General features: G+C 41.4%; 1 protein-coding gene and 1 long non-coding RNA gene across 3 annotated transcripts in view; one reads left to right on the plus strand and one right to left on the minus strand.

Annotated features, from left to right (window-relative positions):
* LOC103552650 (uncharacterized) overlaps positions 1–16177 on the plus strand; it is a 36037-nt gene extending 19860 nt beyond the window's left edge. Inside the window, exon 4 of the long non-coding RNA XR_545293.2 lies at positions 13599–16177. This is a non-coding gene — a long non-coding RNA (uncharacterized lncRNA). The remainder of the gene's footprint in view (positions 1–13598) is intronic.
* The window catches only part of GPR158 (G protein-coupled receptor 158), a 404908-nt gene that overhangs the window by 343597 nt on the left and 40820 nt on the right, over positions 1–20491 (minus strand). Inside the window, exon 2 of one of the 2 annotated variants that reach the window (XM_070601533.1) lies at positions 5759–7697. In XM_070601533.1, coding sequence (XP_070457634.1) covers positions 5759–6660 — 902 coding nt within the window. In that variant the 5' untranslated portion in view covers positions 6661–7697. Of the gene's footprint in view, positions 1–5758; positions 7710–20491 lie in introns of those variants that run through there. The other variant, XM_008522783.2, reaches the window with a different exon arrangement.

Consider the following 20491-nt stretch of genomic DNA (forward strand, 5'->3'; position numbering starts at 1 on the left):
GTATATAGATTTAACTCAATGTACATTAAGAGGGCTTTCTCTAAATAGTCTGTGAATAAATGACCATGATAGAGTGAAATACTGAACATATATGAACATGATCAGCATTTAAATGAGCATACATTAACTTATTTCAGGATTATAATCAAATAAAACTTCAAATATTAAAGTGACACATTTAATTATGTGTATAATCATAGACTTCTAGGGTTCTAAGGAACCCTACAGGTCACCTAGTCCAGCCCCCTCAATTTACAGATGAGGAAACTGAGGATTAGAAAGGAATTGCTGCCCTCAGTAATATCATAAATCAAAGATGCGATCCAGGCTGGTGCCAACATCTGCTGTCACCAAGGCCAGTATTTCCACCATGATCCACCATCATTACAAGGCTTCACAATAATTAAGAATGAAACTAAACCATTATATAAATTATAAATTACTATAAATGTCATGACTTTAATACAGCTAAATGAAGAAAGCTTATATTCAGCTCAGGACAGTATTCGGGAAGACAGCAGCTACAATATAAAATATTTCCTGAACTTCCTGTATGATGACAGTGCTGCATTTAGCCTTTTCACAATCTCAAAGGAGGTACACTTTACTATTCACAGTTTACAGATGAAGTAATTGAGACTCAAAAGCCTCAATAGCAGAAGTTCATCTAAAAACCCTTTGATCTATAACCCAGGTAAACATCTCTGTGCTGCTCCTATAGGTAACCTCTTCACCACTACCAGTGCCCACAAGAGAGACATAGGATATGTTTGGCCTAGAGTAAGGTGGTCATTTCTCTTATACTATGTGAATTGTCCTCTTTTGTTGAAAGCAGAGGTCTGTGCCAGAATCTTTGATAGGGATGGGTGGGTATATGTGTGTGAAGGAGAGAGAGTGAAGTGACCCCTCAGGAGTCAGTGCATCTGTAACACCAAGTTTCATTGCGTTAGTTTCCAAAAAGGGCTTTCCACACCATTGTGATCTTTCCTTCATTGCCCTATTGCCTTTTTTACCAAACACCAGGTCTAACATTTACTTGGTTTCCTCTTCCTCTGCATGTTACTCCCCCATCAATGTCATTTCCACAAGGTACTGCATTTATGTGTATCAGCCCTGTTTCCAAAGCTTACTTGTTGATCATTTGGATAGGCCACTTAAGAACTCATAGAACAAAGAGTTATAAAGGTATTTGGATATCATCTAGTCCATGACCACATTTTAATTGTGCAGAAACTGATTTCCAAACAGGTAATACAGCCAGACAGAGAAAAACTGGGACTTGAGGCAAAGTTCTGATTCAAGTTTAATACTTTTCTCACTACACAACATACTTGATTGTGTGATTGGCCTAAAAAGAATAAGTGTATATAACTTATTTGGCTAACTATATTAATTATTTCAAGCCAATACCATGTTATATTTTCGAATAGGGTGAAAACAAAATTGGTAATCAAGAGACAGCAGCATAGCGTAGTAGAAAGACAATACAAGCCTCATAACTGGATAGATCTCAGTTAGGTTTGGGGTCCCTGATTTACTACCTTTGTTACCTTTGGCATGCTGCTCAACTTTCCTGAAGTTGTAAATACCTACAAATACTAAGAATTCAATGCAGTGGTATATATAAGCATCTGACAAATAGTAGGTGAACCTACTACAAGAGAGCTATGCCATTCTAGCAAATTCCTTTAGCCCTTTGAGTCTTGCTTCCTCCAATGTAAGATGAGAAGATGAAAGGAACCAAATGAATCCCGATGTCGCTTTCAGCTCATCAAGAAAGAATTAATTCCCAAAGTTTCCTTCACTTTAATCTAAATTAAACAAACACTTGAATACCTTATATCCATCCTAGGCATTGAACGGTTCCAAGTACCACCAGGAAGGTATCTATGATTTCAGCGAAATGGGATCCAACTTCATAGTACTTTAAATTCCACAAAGAAAAATTACTATGCGAAACCAAAGGACTTAACTTTAAGGAAAACTCTACAAAGACATCACAAACGTAATATGATAAAAATAACTTAGGGGATATCTTAAATTATTACTCTTGCTTTTTTTGGTAGGATGGAAGATGAGAACTAAAATTTTTATACTATAGGACTATAAAAAATGACTCGAGGGCCAGCCCTGATGGCCTAGTGGTTAAAGTTCGGCGTGCTCCACTTCAGCGGCCCAGGTTCAGTTCCTGGGCACAGAACTACAGCACTCGTCCATCATAAGCCATGCTGTGGTGGCAGCTCACATGGAAGAACCAGAAGGACTTAGTAGGATATACGACTATGTACGGAAGCTTCTGGAAGTGAGGAAAAAAGGAGAGGGGAAGATTGGCAACAGATGTTAGCTTAGGGCAAATCTTTCCCAGAAAAAAAAAAAAAGAGAGACATTGAGTTAGAGCAACTAAGGCCATTTTTTGAAAAGAAAGAAATGAGCAATAAACTTCTCTCCCCATGTGAGTGTTGTGCTAGGCTTGAAAATTTAAGATATTTGTATCATTCAGAAACAGAGGGGAATAAGACTTATTCTGAGAGGTGTTTTACAGTGATAAACATTAATACAATACAGTAGTTGACCATGTTTTCCATATTACTTTTGAATTTCATGTTTTGGACTTATATTCTCTAAAAATAACATATAATTTAAATGCATGAATCTTATAAGCAAGACCGGGGGAAATACTAACTGATCTTAAATGAAAATTTTAACTACAAAGTTTTTCCTCCTTTTCTCTTCCATAAAGAAATCATTGTCAATGGATTTTTCATTACAGATAAGACTTTCTGCAAATAACACTCTACAGGTTCAAAACATATTTAAAATCATGATTAGAGCTCCTAAACAGGGTTTCCCAAAAATTCGTTCGAGGTTTACCCTGTTACCGGACCCATACAATATTACTCGCCTATAGTATAGAATTTTAGGCTGTACATCTTAGATGATAAAACGTCAACGACAAAAAACCTTTGCCTTTTATAAGTAGGAAGAGGCAGGAAAGGTCCACTTAAATATTATCTCAAATGTGTGAAATAATGTAATCTTTTTCAAAAAATGAACTGCTATGTTCTATGGGCTAATTTTTTTGTCCTTAAAGATGATAAAGCCTAAACCATGTCCCCCACCATACATTGTGTGCAGAGGTGCAGAGAGCCACAGAAATAGGTTAGGTATATACATATCAAGCACAGTATAAACCAGACGCAGAAGGCCTGGATCCTATTTCTGTTGTTACTACAAACTTGATATGTGGATATTGGACAAGCCACTTCACCTTTCCATTTCTGTTTCTTTGTCTATGAAACAACAGGAGGAACCATCTGATCTCTTTAAGATTTCTTCCAGTTTCCATAATTAACATCTGTGTGAATCCTCAATTCAGCATTTGAGGGGCATAGGACATGGGACAGAAGCACTCACAGGAGAGCACTTATTCTGCTCTTCATGCATGCTCCCAGGACGAGCCAGCTTTTGTAGAGAGCCAGACACTAAACGGCCTGGCTTCGTGCCTTGGCTAAAGAACACCATCCATGACTATGAAAGCACTTGAAGAGACTCAGCCAGAGGAAACAAACTATTTTCTGAATGCAGTCCAAAAAATAGGTAGGGGGCATGTGAGCCCTCACAACCTCAGACCCTTTGTGTCCTCAGCCTTTTCATCTTGCCTGGCAGAAGGCACTGAGTTCATTTAGGTGACCTATGCTTTCTGAGTCTTAAGAGAAATAATTCTGAAAATGAATGGTTCTCATCCTCAGTCCCATGTCTGAGCCTTGAAAATACATATATTTTTATGCAGCAGCTACATTACATGCAGCACTCCTAGAACACCTTTGTAAGAATTCAGCACAGTGGTTAAAAGTATGAAATGAGCTCAAATCCTGGCTCTACTACTTAACCACTGTGTGATCTTAGGCAAGAAGCTTACCCTCTCTGTGCTTCAGGTTCCTTTTCTGGAAAATAATAAAACCTAACTCATAGGGTTGTTTTGAGGATTAATCAAGATAATGCTTGCAAAGCAGTTAGCACAGAGCCTGACATAAAATAAATGTTAGATGGATGGATGGATAAATAGATCAATCCTGGGACCTGAGACTCCCTGAAAAGTTTAATCTGAAATCCACAGACAATTTGCTGGCAGGGACGGGCATCTGCTGATCTTTCTTCATCTGAGCAAACAACATGCAAAGACTCAGAGCTGGGCTCAGCCCTTACTAATGAGCCTGCAGGAATCGGGAGGGAAGGAGATTATCCTGAAAGTAGGAAAGAGTTACTCTGGTTTACAAGATCTTTAAAAGAGATAGAAACACACACACACACACACGTTTAATATGGTCATACAGAACCAGAGAAAGGGGGTTGTTTTTCATTTCTGCCTTCTCAAGTGTTGCCAGCATTAAAACCTACAGAATTTTATAACTGGATGGCTCCCTGGAGACCATCTAGTTCAACTCCCTCACTTGATAGGTAAGTAGCTGAGGCCCAGAGAGGTTATGCACCTTGCTCGAGGTCATTTGGCAGTAAATGACAGTGCCAAGAGAAACAAGCTTTCTGACTCCCCCCATTTGCCCACACAGTACTCGGCCTGGTATCTTTCACCAGGTGGGCATCCTGTCCTTGTTGTGCCAAACAGATAATTAATACACACACACAAGTTTTCACCAGGTTCCTGAAAAGTACAGAAGCAACCTCAACCTCCAAGCCCTTCTTTCCAGAGCCTTCCATGCTGGGAATTGAGGAGGATCAAAGTCAATGTGTGGCCCTCTCTCAAGCCCCCTTTGGGGTCTCTTCTCTTTCTGTTCCTTCCTCATATCCACTCTTAAGGGCTACTTCTAGAAGTTCCTCACCTCAAAGATCAGGCACTGCCCAGGGCAGGAGTTACCACCTGCTAATTTGCAAATTCTCATCTTCCCACAAGTGCTACACCTTGAGACAGGAAATACAGAAGTTACTAAGTTTCCTCCGAGCTCCCTGAGTGAATTCAGTCGGAGCTAATCCCTCTCTGCCTCAGATCACTCAAGCAGGTTCGTTTATAAAATGTGTGAGTAGGGGAGGAGCTGGGGAACCCTTAGGTACACCTGACAGAACAGGAGAAAGAGGGGACCAAGGAGGGGGTGTTGGGGGGTGGAGGGAGATGGGTAGAGGAGCACAATGACTAAATTGTGAAGTCTGGACGCTGGGGACAGCTATGCTGCTGAGACTGACTCACTGCTGAAGGGACAGAACTGCCGAGGGGATTGCACTGTTTTAATTACTCGCTCTGGTAACTGACTAATAACAGACTGATGCCCAAAGCTACACACTTAGGAAGCAGGCAGAGGCAGGAACGAGGAACTCTGTCCTCCTCCGCTCCCTTTTCTCCTCTCATCCGATGCTCACCACTCTGCAGCAGGCAGGCACACCCTGAGCTTGCCGGGTTCTGTCGCATCACCCCTGATAGGGAAGTCCCCTCCCTGCTCTCTCGAGGGTTGAAGAGAAGCGTTGGGCATCAGAGGTTTCTCTCAGCTTTATCAACTTCTCCCCCATCGCATGCCCCTTGCAGGGAACCTGGTCTGAGAAAACGGCTTTCCCTGAGCGCCTGAAGCTGACAAACGTTGGGCGCCTCTGGTCCCTAAGCACATGCGCCCGCCTGGTGTGTCCCTCAGCCTGGGTCTCTGTTGTGAGGGTGGGAGGTATAAGTGTCACAGCCAAGTGTTCCTCCCCCATGCGCGCACCCACCCGCGAAACCGGAAGGAAGGCTTTGCTCTTGCCTTTTTTCCCTCCCTACCTGAATTCCGGGACCAGGTTAGGCTGCAAACCGTAGAAAGCAGCGGAGAGAGTGACCAACCACCCGGGCTTGTAACTCCCATTCTCGCACTCCAGGTAAGGCGGAGACCACTTGACATGGCTCTTGTCCCCGCCAAGCCCGTCTCTGCGCCTCCAGCTATGGCCCAGGCCCCGGGGCCCCTGATTTGAGCCGCGGCGGTGTAAGTGGGTCCTCCACTTGCGCCGGAGACCATGGAACCACTCGGTCTCCAGCGTGGCGTTGGCCAGGTGGTGTGCCGAGGAGGACAGGTCCTGGAGCAGGATGCGACTCTCCTCGCGCGTGGCCTGGAGGAAGACCTGCGGGGCCGGCGCGGACAGCGACTCGGTGCTGAAGGTGATGGCCGCCCGGGAGATACTGGGCTCGCCCTCCAGGAGGCTCCGCACCAGTGCCTGGTACCACTCCAGGTCGTCCTGCAAGTTCTGCTCCCGGGACTTATTGCTCTGCAGCATCATGTTGAGGAAGTTGGTGGCGTGTGTCAGCGTGTCCAGCGCCCCGTGCAAGGAGGGATGGGAGCTGGCTAGAGCTGGCGACTTCCCCGGCAGGCCCGCCAACTCGTAGCGGCCGGAGCAGTTGGCTCGCTTCAGCTGGTGGGAGTCCCCGGTGTAGAGGTAGGAGGCCACGTCCATGGGCACCTCCTCGGCGAGTTTCTGCGCCAAGATGGTGCCGTCGGTGGAGCGGCTCCAGGGAGCCGAGGGGTCCGAGGCAGAGGCTCGAGCCGGCTGCTGGGCGTGCTGCTTCGCCCTCAGGGTCCTCTCTCGAGGGAAATCCGGACGTCCCGGAGGGTCGCGGCTGGAGCCAACAGCTCCCAAACCCAGGTGAGCGAGCAGGAGGCAGAAGAGTAACGGATAAGCCATGGCTCCCATCTGCCTCGCGGAGAGGAGAGGAGGTAACGGGAGGAATCACTTTTTAAATTTCAGTCGTCAGTTTGTCAATACTAAGACTTTTACTAGGAGTCTTCCCTTTCTCCGGATGGCACCCAGTCCAAAAGGACTTTAAAATAAGAATGTTTCGAAATTGGCCCGGCTGGCTAAGCCACCGTCACAGGAAATCGAATCACCTGTGGCAACGCTGGCTGCACCCGTTCCACAATGGGTCGGCTCGAGATTACGCACCTCACAGCCTTGAGCCGAACAGGTTACATCCCCTCTCGCTCCCGGCGGCTATAGTTAGCCTGCTTACGTCTTTCTGCTCAGCAGCTTCCACCGCCGCTCTCATTGAGGTGTGTTCAAGAGCTGCTGCTGCTGCTGCCGCCGCGGCCGCTGAAGACGCTGCTCCATCATCTCACCCGTGGCAGGTCGTTCCCGCCTCCCGGCTCTGGCTCCTCCTCGTTCGCTTCTCCCCGAGGCGCGGAGCGCGCGCGCACAGTCCCGCACCGCCAGGGCAGGAGGGAGTCCCAAAGAGCGAAGATTTCTTTTAAGACGTTTGTCTCTCTGGATTCGGGAGGGCCAGGCAGCTAGTTAATTGGAACCTTTAGGTTTGGCCACAAACCACACTCCTGCCTCTCCTTGCTCTCAGGAGGAAAGCCGGTTTAAAGAGGCAGTTGGCCGCAACCAAACCCTTGTAGGGCTGCTTCAAGTCATCGAGTTCCCTGTTTGGTCGGCTTCTCTGTCAATCAGCCGACTGCCATTTGTTGGGCTGGGGCGGGAGCTGTCCAGTGCTGAACCCGAGGCAGCACGGAGGAGGCGCAGGAGCAGGCGGTGGCGCGGGATGCAGCAGAGACGAGTCCTTTCACCCACTCGCGTTCCCTGATGACTCGGAAACCTGACGGGGTGGAGGTGGGGTGGGCGGGAATGAGGGGAGAAGCAGAGCGTTTGTGGCTCAGAGCGAAGGAAACTTGGACGTACTGAGGAGGAGGGTGTTGGCGTCTTCCATGCTTAGTTAAAGCAGCCTTTTCTTTTGCCTGGAAAAGAGTGAGAAAGGAGTTTTCGTTTCTGACTTAAATCAGAGGGGAGGGACGTAGGATGGAGACGTGTCCTCCTGAGCATCTGCTCATTTTAGGCAAATTATCAAATCCTCCTCCTTGTTGTCGGTTAAAGAAATGATTAAAAGCTACTTGCCGAGGTCTTAGCTATAAGGGAGTAATGGAGACATCTACCGTCTGAGCTTTAAGAAAAAATGCCATATTTAAGGAACCTCTGCTTGAAAGAGGGCCAGGATGAATGGGAACCTGTGAAAGTGTATGCAAATGGATATGCGGAAGGGAGAAAACATGTGCAAAGAGCAGGACTCGAAATGTGAGAGAAGGAGAATGAGTGAGTCTGAGGGAGAAAGGAAGTCATTCTGACTGGAAGTTCCTAGAATTAATGGGTATAAGAACTAAGACACCTGGTTAACTAGAGTTTGGGATATCCCAGCAGAAGAAAGAAGAGCTGAATAAGTATGCCAAGGTGCCCCAAATTATTGGGAAATCCCTTAACACAGTCTAATTGTTTTATTTGAAGCTTTAAGAGTGTCTTCTAACATTCTGAAAACACTAATTAGTACTGGATCTATAGTGCTTTATACACGTCCACTTTCCATATGCATCTCCAGTTTCAAATTCGCCGAGAAAATCACAAAGAGAAAACCCCAAATTCATTTCAATTCCCAACTTACAAAGATGTCATTCATGACATTCTAAGATAGCACTGCTTAGATTTACTTTACCATTTCATTTCATTCTCCCCATTGAGAAAATACCTAAACATTGTAATGTAAGCTCCAAAGAGCAAAAACTTCCTGCATTCGTCACTGTACTATCTTGAGCACCTAGAGCACACAGAAATGCCTGACACACAGTAGGTTCTCACTAAATATTTGCTAAGTGAATGAATGAACCAGAAGATCATGATGATGAAGCTAATTATTTAAAAATCCATCTCCTCACTTAGAAGAGAAGTTTGCCTGATACATCAGTGATTAAGGCTTTTGGAATAAAACATAGCAACCAGTTTTCCAAACTGCAGTGCGTGGTCTCCAAATGAGTTTTTATATCTATGCAAAGAATGATTATTAGATTCCTATTTACAAGTAGATTTCATGTTCACATTCAAATGCTGCTAAAATTTCTTTAAATTTTATTTTGCAGAGTATGCTCCTTTGCTAAATAAAGGTCATCCCAGTTTAATGCTCTACTATAATATATGTGGCAAAAATAGCAGTTTCTGTTTGTTTAATTTATCAGAGTATACAATATAATGTCCCAACTCTTTAATCATCTAATGACTGAAGTGTAATTTCCTCATTAATTGATGTTTGTAGAAAACCTACACAACTTATTAACAATGCTATAAAATTTTCTATTATGATGCTTAAAAAGGAAGATATAATTTTATTAGTAGGTCCTTCTGTAAGTAATTCAATGACTCAGCAAAACTGAAAGGCCTGAGATCTTGTCCCAGAATTGTTTTAAGCAAAACATATGACCACTAGCAAAACATGTAAAGTTTCTGTCTTGGGACACAAGCTCATCTGAACTTCATGATTTAACATTGACGGAGTACTGAAATGGCACCTGAACCACGCTCTGGGAGTGCCAGCCCTTCACCTTTCATCTAACAAGAAGGAGCAGCCTATGAGATTTTAGCAATTTTAGCATTCCCTTCAGTGGATTGCCTTCAGCCAAACAACTGGGTGAACTACTTGGGTCTAGAGCAGCACTGTCCAATAGAAATATAACGTGAGGCACAAATGTGATCCAGAGGTATAATCGTAAATGTTCCAGTAGCACGTTTAAAAAGTGATATTAATTTTAATAATATATTTTATTTAGCCCCAAATATTATTTAAATAAGTAAACAATATAAATATTATTAATGACATATTTTACCTTGTTTATACTAAATCTTCAAAATCCAATGCATATTTTTACACTCACGGCATGTGGCACTTTGCATTAGCCACATTTCAAGTGTTCAATAACTACCTGAGGCTGGAGACTACTACAGAATGCAAGCTCTAGAAGATAGTGCATTGTGATCTAGAATGCTCTAGATATCCTAGATCCACTCAAGATAAGGCACCATGGTCCAAATGCTGTAGGAGGCCTGGCCCATTTAATAGATCTAGAGTCAAGGTAACTGAATAGGCAGAAAACCCTATGTCTATGTTAGTGCCCATCAATGAAGGAGATAATCCAAAATAGGTTTTTATAAAAGACCAAGATTTGACACATACTCATACTCCTGGAAGCAGACTGCAAAATTCCACACCAACTCACAAAGACACATCATCCATTCAACAAATGTTAATTGAGCCTCTACTACACACCAGGCATTGTGCTTGGTACCAGAGCAAAATAGACACATCCTCTGCAGCATAGACACATGGACCTTGTAGTCAAATGAGGAGAGAGAGATAATAAAAAAGCAAACAAATTTCAAAAATTGCACATTGTAGTAAGTGCCATGAAGAAATAAACACTGTAAAGTGATAGAGTAGGGTATGGGGTAGGGGGCTTCTTCTGTAAAGAGATAAAGGAAAGAAAGACTTCTATGAGGAGGTACCAACTGAGCTGAGACCTAAAGAATAAGGAGTAGTTAACTAGGTAGTAGGTAGTAGTGAACTAGCTAAGGGTAGGATGGAAAGCAATTACCTTAGGTAGAGAGAGTAGTATATGAGTGCACTAAGACTACAAATATTCCCTTCTTAGCAGGACAGAATAGAAGAAGATAACTGAAATAAGCTGAAGTTCATATATAATAGGAAAAGGACAAACAATTAAGACAAAAGGAAAATTATTTTATAAAATAATCAAGTGATCCTGACATGAATAGCACCCCCCCACCCGCCACCAGTTACATGAGTGGAATTTGTAGAGGTGGACAGATATGCCTGTGTGGCCTCAAAATTGGGAACTAAGTTGTCTAAAAGCATTTTGCCACTGTGTAGGAGCTTACCTGTAATAAAAGAATGTATACACGACCTGTAGGCCATGTGTGAAAAGGCCCCAAACTTTTTCATCACAGCCTGAAAAGTCAGTCTAATTACTTTAGAACCGTTGAATATGCACTGATGAAAAAGCAATATGTAATGGAATTATGAGTTATTAGTTGTCGTTATATGATTGATTTATCACTATTATAAAAAGAAAAATATGATGTTAGCATATCTTGAAGTAAAAAAAAATTAAATGAGTCAAAGCTGGGGCTGGCCCAGTGACACAGCAGTTGAGTTCGCACGTTCTGCTTCAGCGGCCCGGGGTTAGCCAGTTCAGATCTCGGGTATGGACCTACACACTACTTGTCAAGCCGTGATGTGGCAGGAGTCCCACATACAAAGTAGAGGAAGATGGGCACGGATGTTAGCTCAGGGCCAGTCTTCCTCAGTAAAAATGAGGAGGATTGGCAGTGGTTAGCTCAGAGCCAATCTTCCTCAAAAAAAAGAAGAAATGCTGAGATCAGATTTTACGTGAGCAGTATAAAAAGAGTTATTTAAAAATTGTAAGAGCTGCCTTAAATCATTTAAATCAGCAAGGATTAGGACAGTGGGATATGTTGCAAGGACACCAGATTGGTATTTGGGAGACCCAGCTGTACTCTAGGCTCTGCCATTATCTAGTCATGTGACTTTTGACAATTTCCTCAACCTTTCACAGCCCTTTTGCTTCATCTGTAACATCAGAGTGATGTATTAGATACATCCACAACTGGGACAATTGCAGCTGAGTGATGGATAATGGTCCAGGTATATTTTCCAGGAACTCGTCATTCTTGATAGTTCTAGATTTACGAGGTAAATGTTTTTAGACTAAATAATGCTAGATCTCAGAAAATAAAGTGGCACAACCCCAGTCAAATTCCTGATAAAGTAAATAAAACTACAAAGAGATAGCATAGTTTGTCGACAAAACACAAGCTCATAAATCCAGTTCTTATTCCTGGTCTTTCTGAGATTCTGGATTTCCCTAAGCATATGCTATCCTTGTGCTTCATGTACCCATTCGCAAAATGAAGATCATAGTCTTTGTTATCCAAGAGCAGCGGTTTTGAAATTTCTGGATGCAGGAGTATCACTAGAGAATTCTGATCATCACTGTGAGTCTGGGTGGAACTTGAGAATCTGCATTTTAATAAGCACCACAGGTGATTTTGATGCAAATGATCCATGGAGCACATGCTGAGAAATACTGCCTTGAGCCATGGAAAATAACCCTAAGATATTAGGAGAGAAGATCTCCTGGTAAACACAAAGCCTTGCTATAAATTGTGAAATGTAGCCTGTGAAAAAAAAAATTAAAATAACACCTATAAAGAGCATTATTATCATCATCATCATCATCATCATCATCATCATCTAAACATTTATATAACAGTGGCCAGGCACAGTTCTAAGGATTTTACACACTTTAGCTCATTAAGTTTTCATTACCACACTGAGAGTTTGGTACTATCACCATTTTACAGATGAGAAACAAAACAAAAAATGAATTGCCTAAAATAATACAGTCATCGGGATCCCGATGTCATCCTCTTAATCACTATACCAGTGGTTCTCAAATGTTGATACTCATTAGGTTCACCTGGAGGGTTTTTGTCAAAGCATAAATTAGTGGCCTTACCCCTAAAATTGCTGACTAAGTAGGTCTGGAATAGGACCTGAGAATTTGCATTCCTAACAAATTTCCAGGTGACACTGCTGGTCCAGGGACCACGCTTTGAGAACCACTACTCTGCACTGTGCTTTTCACTGCTGTAATCTGGCACCTCCATATGCTTTCACTTTTCCATGAAAAAAAAGAGAAAGTCAACATTAATGGATGAAAAGATGCCTGAAATCTGCTAAGAAAAAAAACTCTGGTTTTCTATTTCCAACTTAGAAAGCTTACCCAAGATGTTTATGTTTTTTACTTAACAGTTTATTCTCAACTGCCTCCATTTTACCCTTAAAACTCTTACTCCCTGTCAGCATCACTTCTAACAACACTACTTCTCTTTCCAGAGTCATCGCCTCTGCTTTTCACTGTAAAGTCATGACTTGTGCTGTTTTCATTCCTAATGAAGTGCACTTTTTTGAGTACTACTAAACACAGTATCTTCCACAGAGTCACATGGGCTTTGACCCAAATTGCTAGTTTCCCCTAACCCTCCCTGCCCCCATGCACACAAAATGGTTCTATAAACCGTGACACCTGAAGAACTTCCTGACCACAAGGGAATAAAACACCAGGAAATGGCATTAATGTAGGAAAATCCTGAATGTGTAAAGTATTTCCCTAAACGACTTTCCAATGATTAACCTGACATTTAGCCACACATTAAAGGACCCATATGGTATTTACAAAAAATCACACCAAATTATTGAAAGCCCAACTCCATTCAATACAAGGATTGGCTTCCTTTATCATTAGGAAGTAAAAACAGAAAATTTGAAATAAAACTTATTGAAAAGAGGATTTTGTGGATAAGAAGAACTGGGAAACCGATTATTTCGTCTTTGCTCAATCTCGTCTGCTTCCCTTGCTGGAGGGAAGCATCTCACGCCATATGTATCCATATGTTGTTATAGTTCATAATGTTGTTTTCATCAGCATATTACCTGGGGCATAACGGGAGTTTACTTTATCATCAGTTTGGGGCTTGGCTCGCTATCTTAACACAAGAGCTTTTGAAAGTTGGGAACTCCAAGTGCCCAGAACCATGCCTGCCACACATAGGAGACACTAATTAGTGACAATTCCTCATTGATGAAGAACAGAAACCTGTAAATCCAAAAGAAGTCATAAAGAACAAGTTTAGAATAATACTAAGTTACTTGTAAAATTTTTGCTATTTTAAAAAACTTGAGGGAAATTAATTCAATAATGTTGATGTTGAAATTTCAGATATCATCTTAATGTCAGGACTGTATGGAAAAATAAAGCCAAGAAACATTAACACAGAAATATATTCCAACAAAACATAGTGAAAGAAGAAAATCACTGCACATGTTCCAATGGAAATATCTTCAGGCTAAGAAAATGACAAACCTAAGTATGCATCTAAGTACAAGAGTTTTGCAGATCTGTGATTTTATTTTGAGTAATGTTATCTATGCCTAATTAAAAAAAAAAAATTTCCTCCAGACCACTGCTATCCCTAAAAAAACAAATGGAGGTAAAGAAATTTACTTTAAGATTTCCTATCTAATATCTGGTCAGTTGATCTCTCTGCCTCTTCCTCCTCTTTCTTCTTCTCCTCCTCTGACAGACATCAAGTGCTCAGTGACAAATTAGCTATAAGTCTGAATTGTCCCCAAGGAAAGGGAAGAGAGAACATCCGTATCTGTGAGGTGGTTATTGAAGTTTATTTAAAAATGTCTTCTTTTGATTGCTTTTGGTACCAGCATTTAAGTAAGTCTACTGCAGAAGCCTGGATCCTGTGGCACATATAAATCATTTCTACTTGTCATTTTGATGTACCCTTTGGAATGATCAGTTTCAGGGAAAATTTTGCCTGGTCCTTACAAACAGCTCCCTATTCAGACGCAGGAGAAGTTTTGGCACAAGCAACTTTCAGCTCCTTTTGTTCATGGTATCAATGAATGGTCCTCAGTAATGGGCTGACTTCAGTTGCACCTGGCCATCACTTACCATAGTATCTGGTGAGGAATGGGTTCTTCATGAGCACTTTATAGAAATGACAGGTTCTTATATATTGCATAGAAAAAGCAGACTAGAGAGCAGAAGACCAAAAAGAGAAACAATTTTCAAGAATCTGCAGTATCATGAGTACCAAATGTGATGAAAATTAGCTGTTTCAACTGTTTGTTTTTATGTTTCAAATCAGATATTTTAGAGTAAAAAAAATTTGGTTAAAATTCAAGAAAGTAATAAGAAAGCTTTTCTGAATATCGAGGTTGTTTTTTAATTGAAATGGATTAACCAAGAACTGAAGAGAATCTCTTTCTTTGAAGAGTAATTTGTGATCTCCAGTAGAAACGTAATCCAGTAGAAATGAGTTATATTTAATTCTGCCTCAATAGACAAATGAACCAAATGGTCACTGGAATCTGTTTCTTTCCTACAGTTCTATAATAGACTGAGGAATATATCTTGGTATGTCCTCACAAACAAGAAAACTAGTGCATACATATTTAATTCAAATACTTATTGTAGGCATCAAAATTCAGTCTCCTCTCATGCTGTATTACTCAACCTGGCATTCAAGACCATTTAGCAACTTGTTTGCCCATCCTCTCAGTCCTTCGCTACTTTTGGAGACCCTTCATTCTAACAAAGCTATGCTATCTACACTCTTCCTTTATAAGTAACTTGTACACTCCAGTTCTATCTGCCTTTGTAGAAGCTAATTCCGTCTATTGAGAAAACTTCCACAAATATGTTTCCCTTCCCTTAAAATCATTAAAAGCTACCAACTCTCTGAATAGTCATTTCTCCAAAGAAGATATACAAATGACTAATAAGTGTATGAAAAAATGCTCAACATCATTAGTCTTTAGGGAAATGAAAATTAAAACCACAGGATACCATTATATACCCACTGGAAGGGCTATAATAAATAAGATGGACAGTAATAAATGTTGTTGAGGTTATGAGAAAACAAGAGCCTTCGTGCACTTCTGGTGGGAACGTAAAGTGGCACAGTCACTATGTAAAACATGTTAGCAGTTTCTCAAAAAGTTCAATATAAACGACCATATAACCTAGCAATTCTACTCCTAGGTATTTACCCAAGAGCGGTGAAAACCCATGTCCACACAAAATGTGCTACGTGAATGTTCACAGCAGTTTTACTCTTAATAGCCGAAATCTAGAAACAACCTACAGGTCCATCAGCTGGCAAAGATATAGACACAATGTGGTACAGCCATATGATAGAATACTATTCAGTCATGAAATGAACAAACTGCTGACACATGCTATGTCATGGATAGAGTTCAAAAACATTACGCTAAGTAAAAGAAGCTAGACACAAGAGACCACCTATTGTGTTTGTATGAAATGTCCAGAAAAGGAAAATTTATAGAGACAAAAGGTAGATTAGTGGTTGCCTGGACCTGGAAATGGAAACAAGAATCAGCTGTAAATGGGCATGAGGGATCTTACTGGAGGGATGAAAATATTCTGAAACTGTTGTTGATAATATACCCTTAAAATCATTCAATCATACACTTGAAATGGGTGATATTTAAAACATATTTCAATAAAGTTTGTCGCAAAGAAAAAAGAACTACAAATTCTAGGTGTTCTCCAGAATTCACATATTTCTAGAATCATCCTTTGATTCTATCTAGAATCATCTTGGTTGTTATGAACCCATTTTGTGTGATATGATTTGCATTTGCTGACAACGCTATCTGTGAATACCTATGTGGACAACTGAAGAAGTTTTGAGTAGCCTCTTCATCTATGTTATTTATTATTTTACTTTATTTAACAAATAAACACTTATTGGAGGTTCATTATGTGCCAGACACTGTTCTAGATAAAAGTGATAATAGCAGTAAACAGGTCAAGTTTCTGTCATCATGGTGCTTACATTCCACAGAGGAGACCACAGAAAACAAACGAAAAACAATAGCAACATAAGTTTCAGACATAATAAGTACTATGAGGAAAAACAGTGTAGGGTAAGAAAATATAGAGAGATTGGTGGTCAGGGAAAGTACCTCTGATCAAAGTGAATGACGTGAAAGAGTGATGCGTGCAAAAACCCAAAAGAACAACTTTCCCAGCAGAGAATAATGATCGTAAAAGCCCTGAAAGAGGATCAAGCCTAGTCCGTCCCAGAAAGAGCAAAAACGACTGTGTGGTTGCAGGCCAGGGAAAGGGAAGACAAGGATGAACTCACATAAGGATTTTGTGCTGTGGCAATGAGTTTCAGTTTTTTTACAAGGGCGATTGGAAGTTGTGAGAGGATTTTGACAGGAGTGACAAAATCATTGGGCTGCCATATAGGCGAAAGGAGGATGGCCAGAGTAGAAGCAGAGAGACTAGTTAGGAAGCTGTTGCAGTAGTCAGATAACGAGATGGTGGTGGTGTGGACTGGAAGCGGACAGAGAAAGCAGGATGATGATGGTTGAGATGGTTGAAAATTGTTGAATTCAGTATTGTAATTTTCTGAAGGTCAAGAATGTTGCCCATTAATACCTTCTGTATATTAGATGCAAATGAGATTTTCCTAGTGTAGGAATGATATTAACATATAAAATAATTTATGCCAACTCCATTTGGCAGTAGAATCCTAAGTTGAGATTAAAAATTATCTTTATGTTTTCGAAAAATCGCTCTTCCTACATATCAGTATAAAAGCACTTATATCTCAATTGAAAATGAGTAAAGGACAAGAACAGAAATTTCAAAACAGAAGAAACAAATATGTCAGTAAACATATGAAGAGAATGTACAACTTCATTAGTAAGTGTGGAAATTCAAAACAAAACACAGTGAGATTCAAGGCAAATCTATATGATAGGCAAAAATTAAAATGTCCAATAATACCAAGTTATTGGTACTGAATGTGGAGAGGATGGAGCAGATGTGGATCCACAAAGTCTCTTATGCACCTCTGGTGGAAATGTAAATGGATAATAATAATTAGCATTATCTTATAATGTCAAACATTCACCTACTGTATGATCCAGCACTTCCACTACTGATATAGACACAAAAGAAACTCTAGCACATGTATACCATGTGCAAGAATGTTAATAACATCACTGTTTAAATAGAGTACCCTGGAAAAACCTGTATTGTATGCTCATCAATGGGAGAAAAAGTGAATAAACTGTGATATACTCACACATATGAAAATGAGAGCAAGGAAATTACGATTCAGGGAGGTGGCTGAGCTCTTTGGGTGGGGGCAGGTATGAGAATGGGATGCGGAAGGACCATAGGGCTAGATGTGATGTATTGTCAACATCCTAGCTTTGGTACTAGCTGGTAGATTCATGGGTGCTTTTTAAAAATAATTAATAAATAAACCATATCATGCATTGACCAATGTTGAAAGTGTATTGAACAAAGGATTATAGTAAATCCAAGTTCCAGAGGTCAAGTAAAGAAGCTAAGAAAAGGAAAAGAGGAGAGAAAAGAAATCACTATTAATTTTGATTGCTTCTACGGCATTGTCCCCAGATGAATGATGCTCATGAGCTATGAGAGGACCCCCCCACCTTTACAATTTATTGGGCTGACACATCTGACAAAGCAATGGTGTAAATGTTCCAGTAGGTGCCAGCATGTTACGCCTCCTGAGTAACAGTCAACTTTTCTGACTGGCTTAGCCCAAAGGCCAACAATCTACTTGTGGAAAGCTTCAGTGCTCCACCAGGCCTCTGGGGGAGGTGTTTGAAATGAGGAAGGGGTTTCGGTGCCTGCTGTCAACTAGATCTCTGTGTTAACAGTTAACAACAGTTGTTATTCACACTCTGCCGAGCCTTTATCTTTGATGGCAGTCCACTTCAGGCTGAAGTTTGCTTGCACTTTCTGAGAGTTAAGTCCTTTCTCCCCTTTCCTATCAGTCTCTAAACTTATGAAGTCTGCACCCAGAACACTATTTCTAGGCCTCCAATGCATCTCCTCAAAGACTGGCTGACCCACTTTCCAGATGGAGCCAACATCACCCTCTATCTGATCCATAAATCATGAACAGAAGGCTGAGGAAATGAGAAGCTGCATACCCACTGGGAGGGGAGCTAAACTTCCAGCATGGGGTACAGGGCAAGATCACAGAGGCACAACATAATTCTCCAGAAAGCTGGTTTTGATCAATGACAGAACAGCCTGGCTCCCTATGAAATTATCCTGGAGTTTTAAACACAAATAAACAGTAATATTGAAATTAGGTAACACCACAAATTTAATCTGACATATTTAATGATATGTATTATGATAATTATGGCACCTGAAGACTAGATATAAATAGTGAGCCATTCACATATTTGGAAATATAGCTATTTGTGGGATTTCCTCAGACAAAAGATGAGAAAGAGAAAAGATAACGTTTATGAGCTTCTCTCCTGCCACAGGGACACAAGGCACTGCTTCAACGGCACTTCTCTAAAAGGGATTCAAGGTTTGAATTCAGGGAAGAATGCTGACCTCCCACAGGACCTGGGCTATGAGAACCTTCGTTTAGTCCCCTTGGAAGAAGAAAATAGCCAGATACCCCAGAGAGGCTGATTTCAGTGTTCATTTAGAAGTCAAGGGTATGTCAAGTCAGATCTCTCTCTCTGATAATAGATAAGCACACAGAAGCCCTGCCTAGGGGTCTGCTTTTAAACATCAAGCAACTGTGGAAGCTGTTTAATGAGAGATGTTGGGAAGGACAGCTAGATATATAAGCAAGCTAGAAAAATAGCCACATTTTCAGTACAACTTAATAATAACATTTAGACCAGGTATTTTCTTAAAACTAAGCTTTTTACTGGTTAACTCAGTCCAAGTAAATTAGGAATTGAACTAACAAAGGCCAGATCACAGAATACCTCTTAACTATTGGCAGAGAATTTTTGACTTCATGCAACAGTTCTATGATTATCGGTAAATTCATCTCTAAAATTGACCTGGAGGTCATGGGAAGGGTAGCTGTCAGAAAAAAGTGCCCAGGGATTGGTTTCTCCTTGCCAAATGACTTCTGAATTGGTAAATTCCTGAAAACCAGGACAGAGCTTCCTGCAAATTTTGATGAATTTGTTTTTGCCTCCAGTTTACTGGCTTTATATCACAATATCTATTGAGGAAGCTGGGTTTACCCCATCCTGGCACTCACTCCCTCCTAAGATGAGGGCAGATATGGGACAAGGACCAGGAGAGAACTGAGCCATAGTGCTAAGGGGTAGATCTTTTGAGCATAAAGAGTGAAGAGGATAAAAAAAATTCTTGCGTCTGCATAAGGTACCCACCTGAATTCCTTTTATGGATTCTTTTTCCTTATTTAAACTTATCATTTGAGCAGCCGAAGTAAAAATGTGGGCTGAGGATCTCCCTCGTAGCGAGAGATACACCTCCTCCCCACCACCCAGCAACATCCTCACCAAAGCATGTGGAGTAAAACAGCCTCCTATCAAAAGTCAGGAGGAGATCAGAGGGGAGGTGGGGAAAAAAGTCGCATTGAGTAGATGGGTCAACGTGGCCACTCTAGAGCCTTCTGAAATCTCTAAGTTATCTCTCATAAGATATCTTTTCCTTGTTGGCTTTGACTCTTGTGGGGTTTTTTTTTCCTTACCATAATGGTGGTAAGGCATTAAAGTTTAGGGTGTGAGCCAAGGGAAAAATGGTCAAGAAAACAACCTGCCAGGCTCGGCTTCTAAGACACGGGGACAAAAGAAGTCCTTGCAACAGCTCACAGTCTAGCTAAACTTACCAGGCTCAGGAGACCCACGTGTAAGGTTGGAGTCAAAGTTCTGTAGTAATAAAAAATATATACGACTTGGGGGTGGTTTCACCTCCTACACACATAGCTCCCTGGAGAAGCTCATTCAGTGGGGCTGAGTTTACAATCCTGGTCATGGCCACATTCTTTATGACCAAGACTGACTAATATTTCCCACTGCCATCATCCAGCTCTGAGGTGGCAGCAAGAGTTCTGCTTGTGACTAATGAGGGTAAGCTGGGTGCATGCCCTGAGGGTCTGAGCAGGGCAAGTCTCTCCCTCATCCCATGTACTCTGCAACTCAGAAGCACCTCAGAGAAAGCAGAGGAACCACACGAGGACATCTTCAGACAGAAGAGTGGGCAGCTGTCACAGGCCTTCATCCTGAACCCTTAGC

This window comes from Equus przewalskii, chromosome 30, assembly GCF_037783145.1.
Source record: "Equus przewalskii isolate Varuska chromosome 30, EquPr2, whole genome shotgun sequence".
Lineage (NCBI taxonomy): Eukaryota > Metazoa > Chordata > Mammalia > Perissodactyla > Equidae > Equus > Equus przewalskii.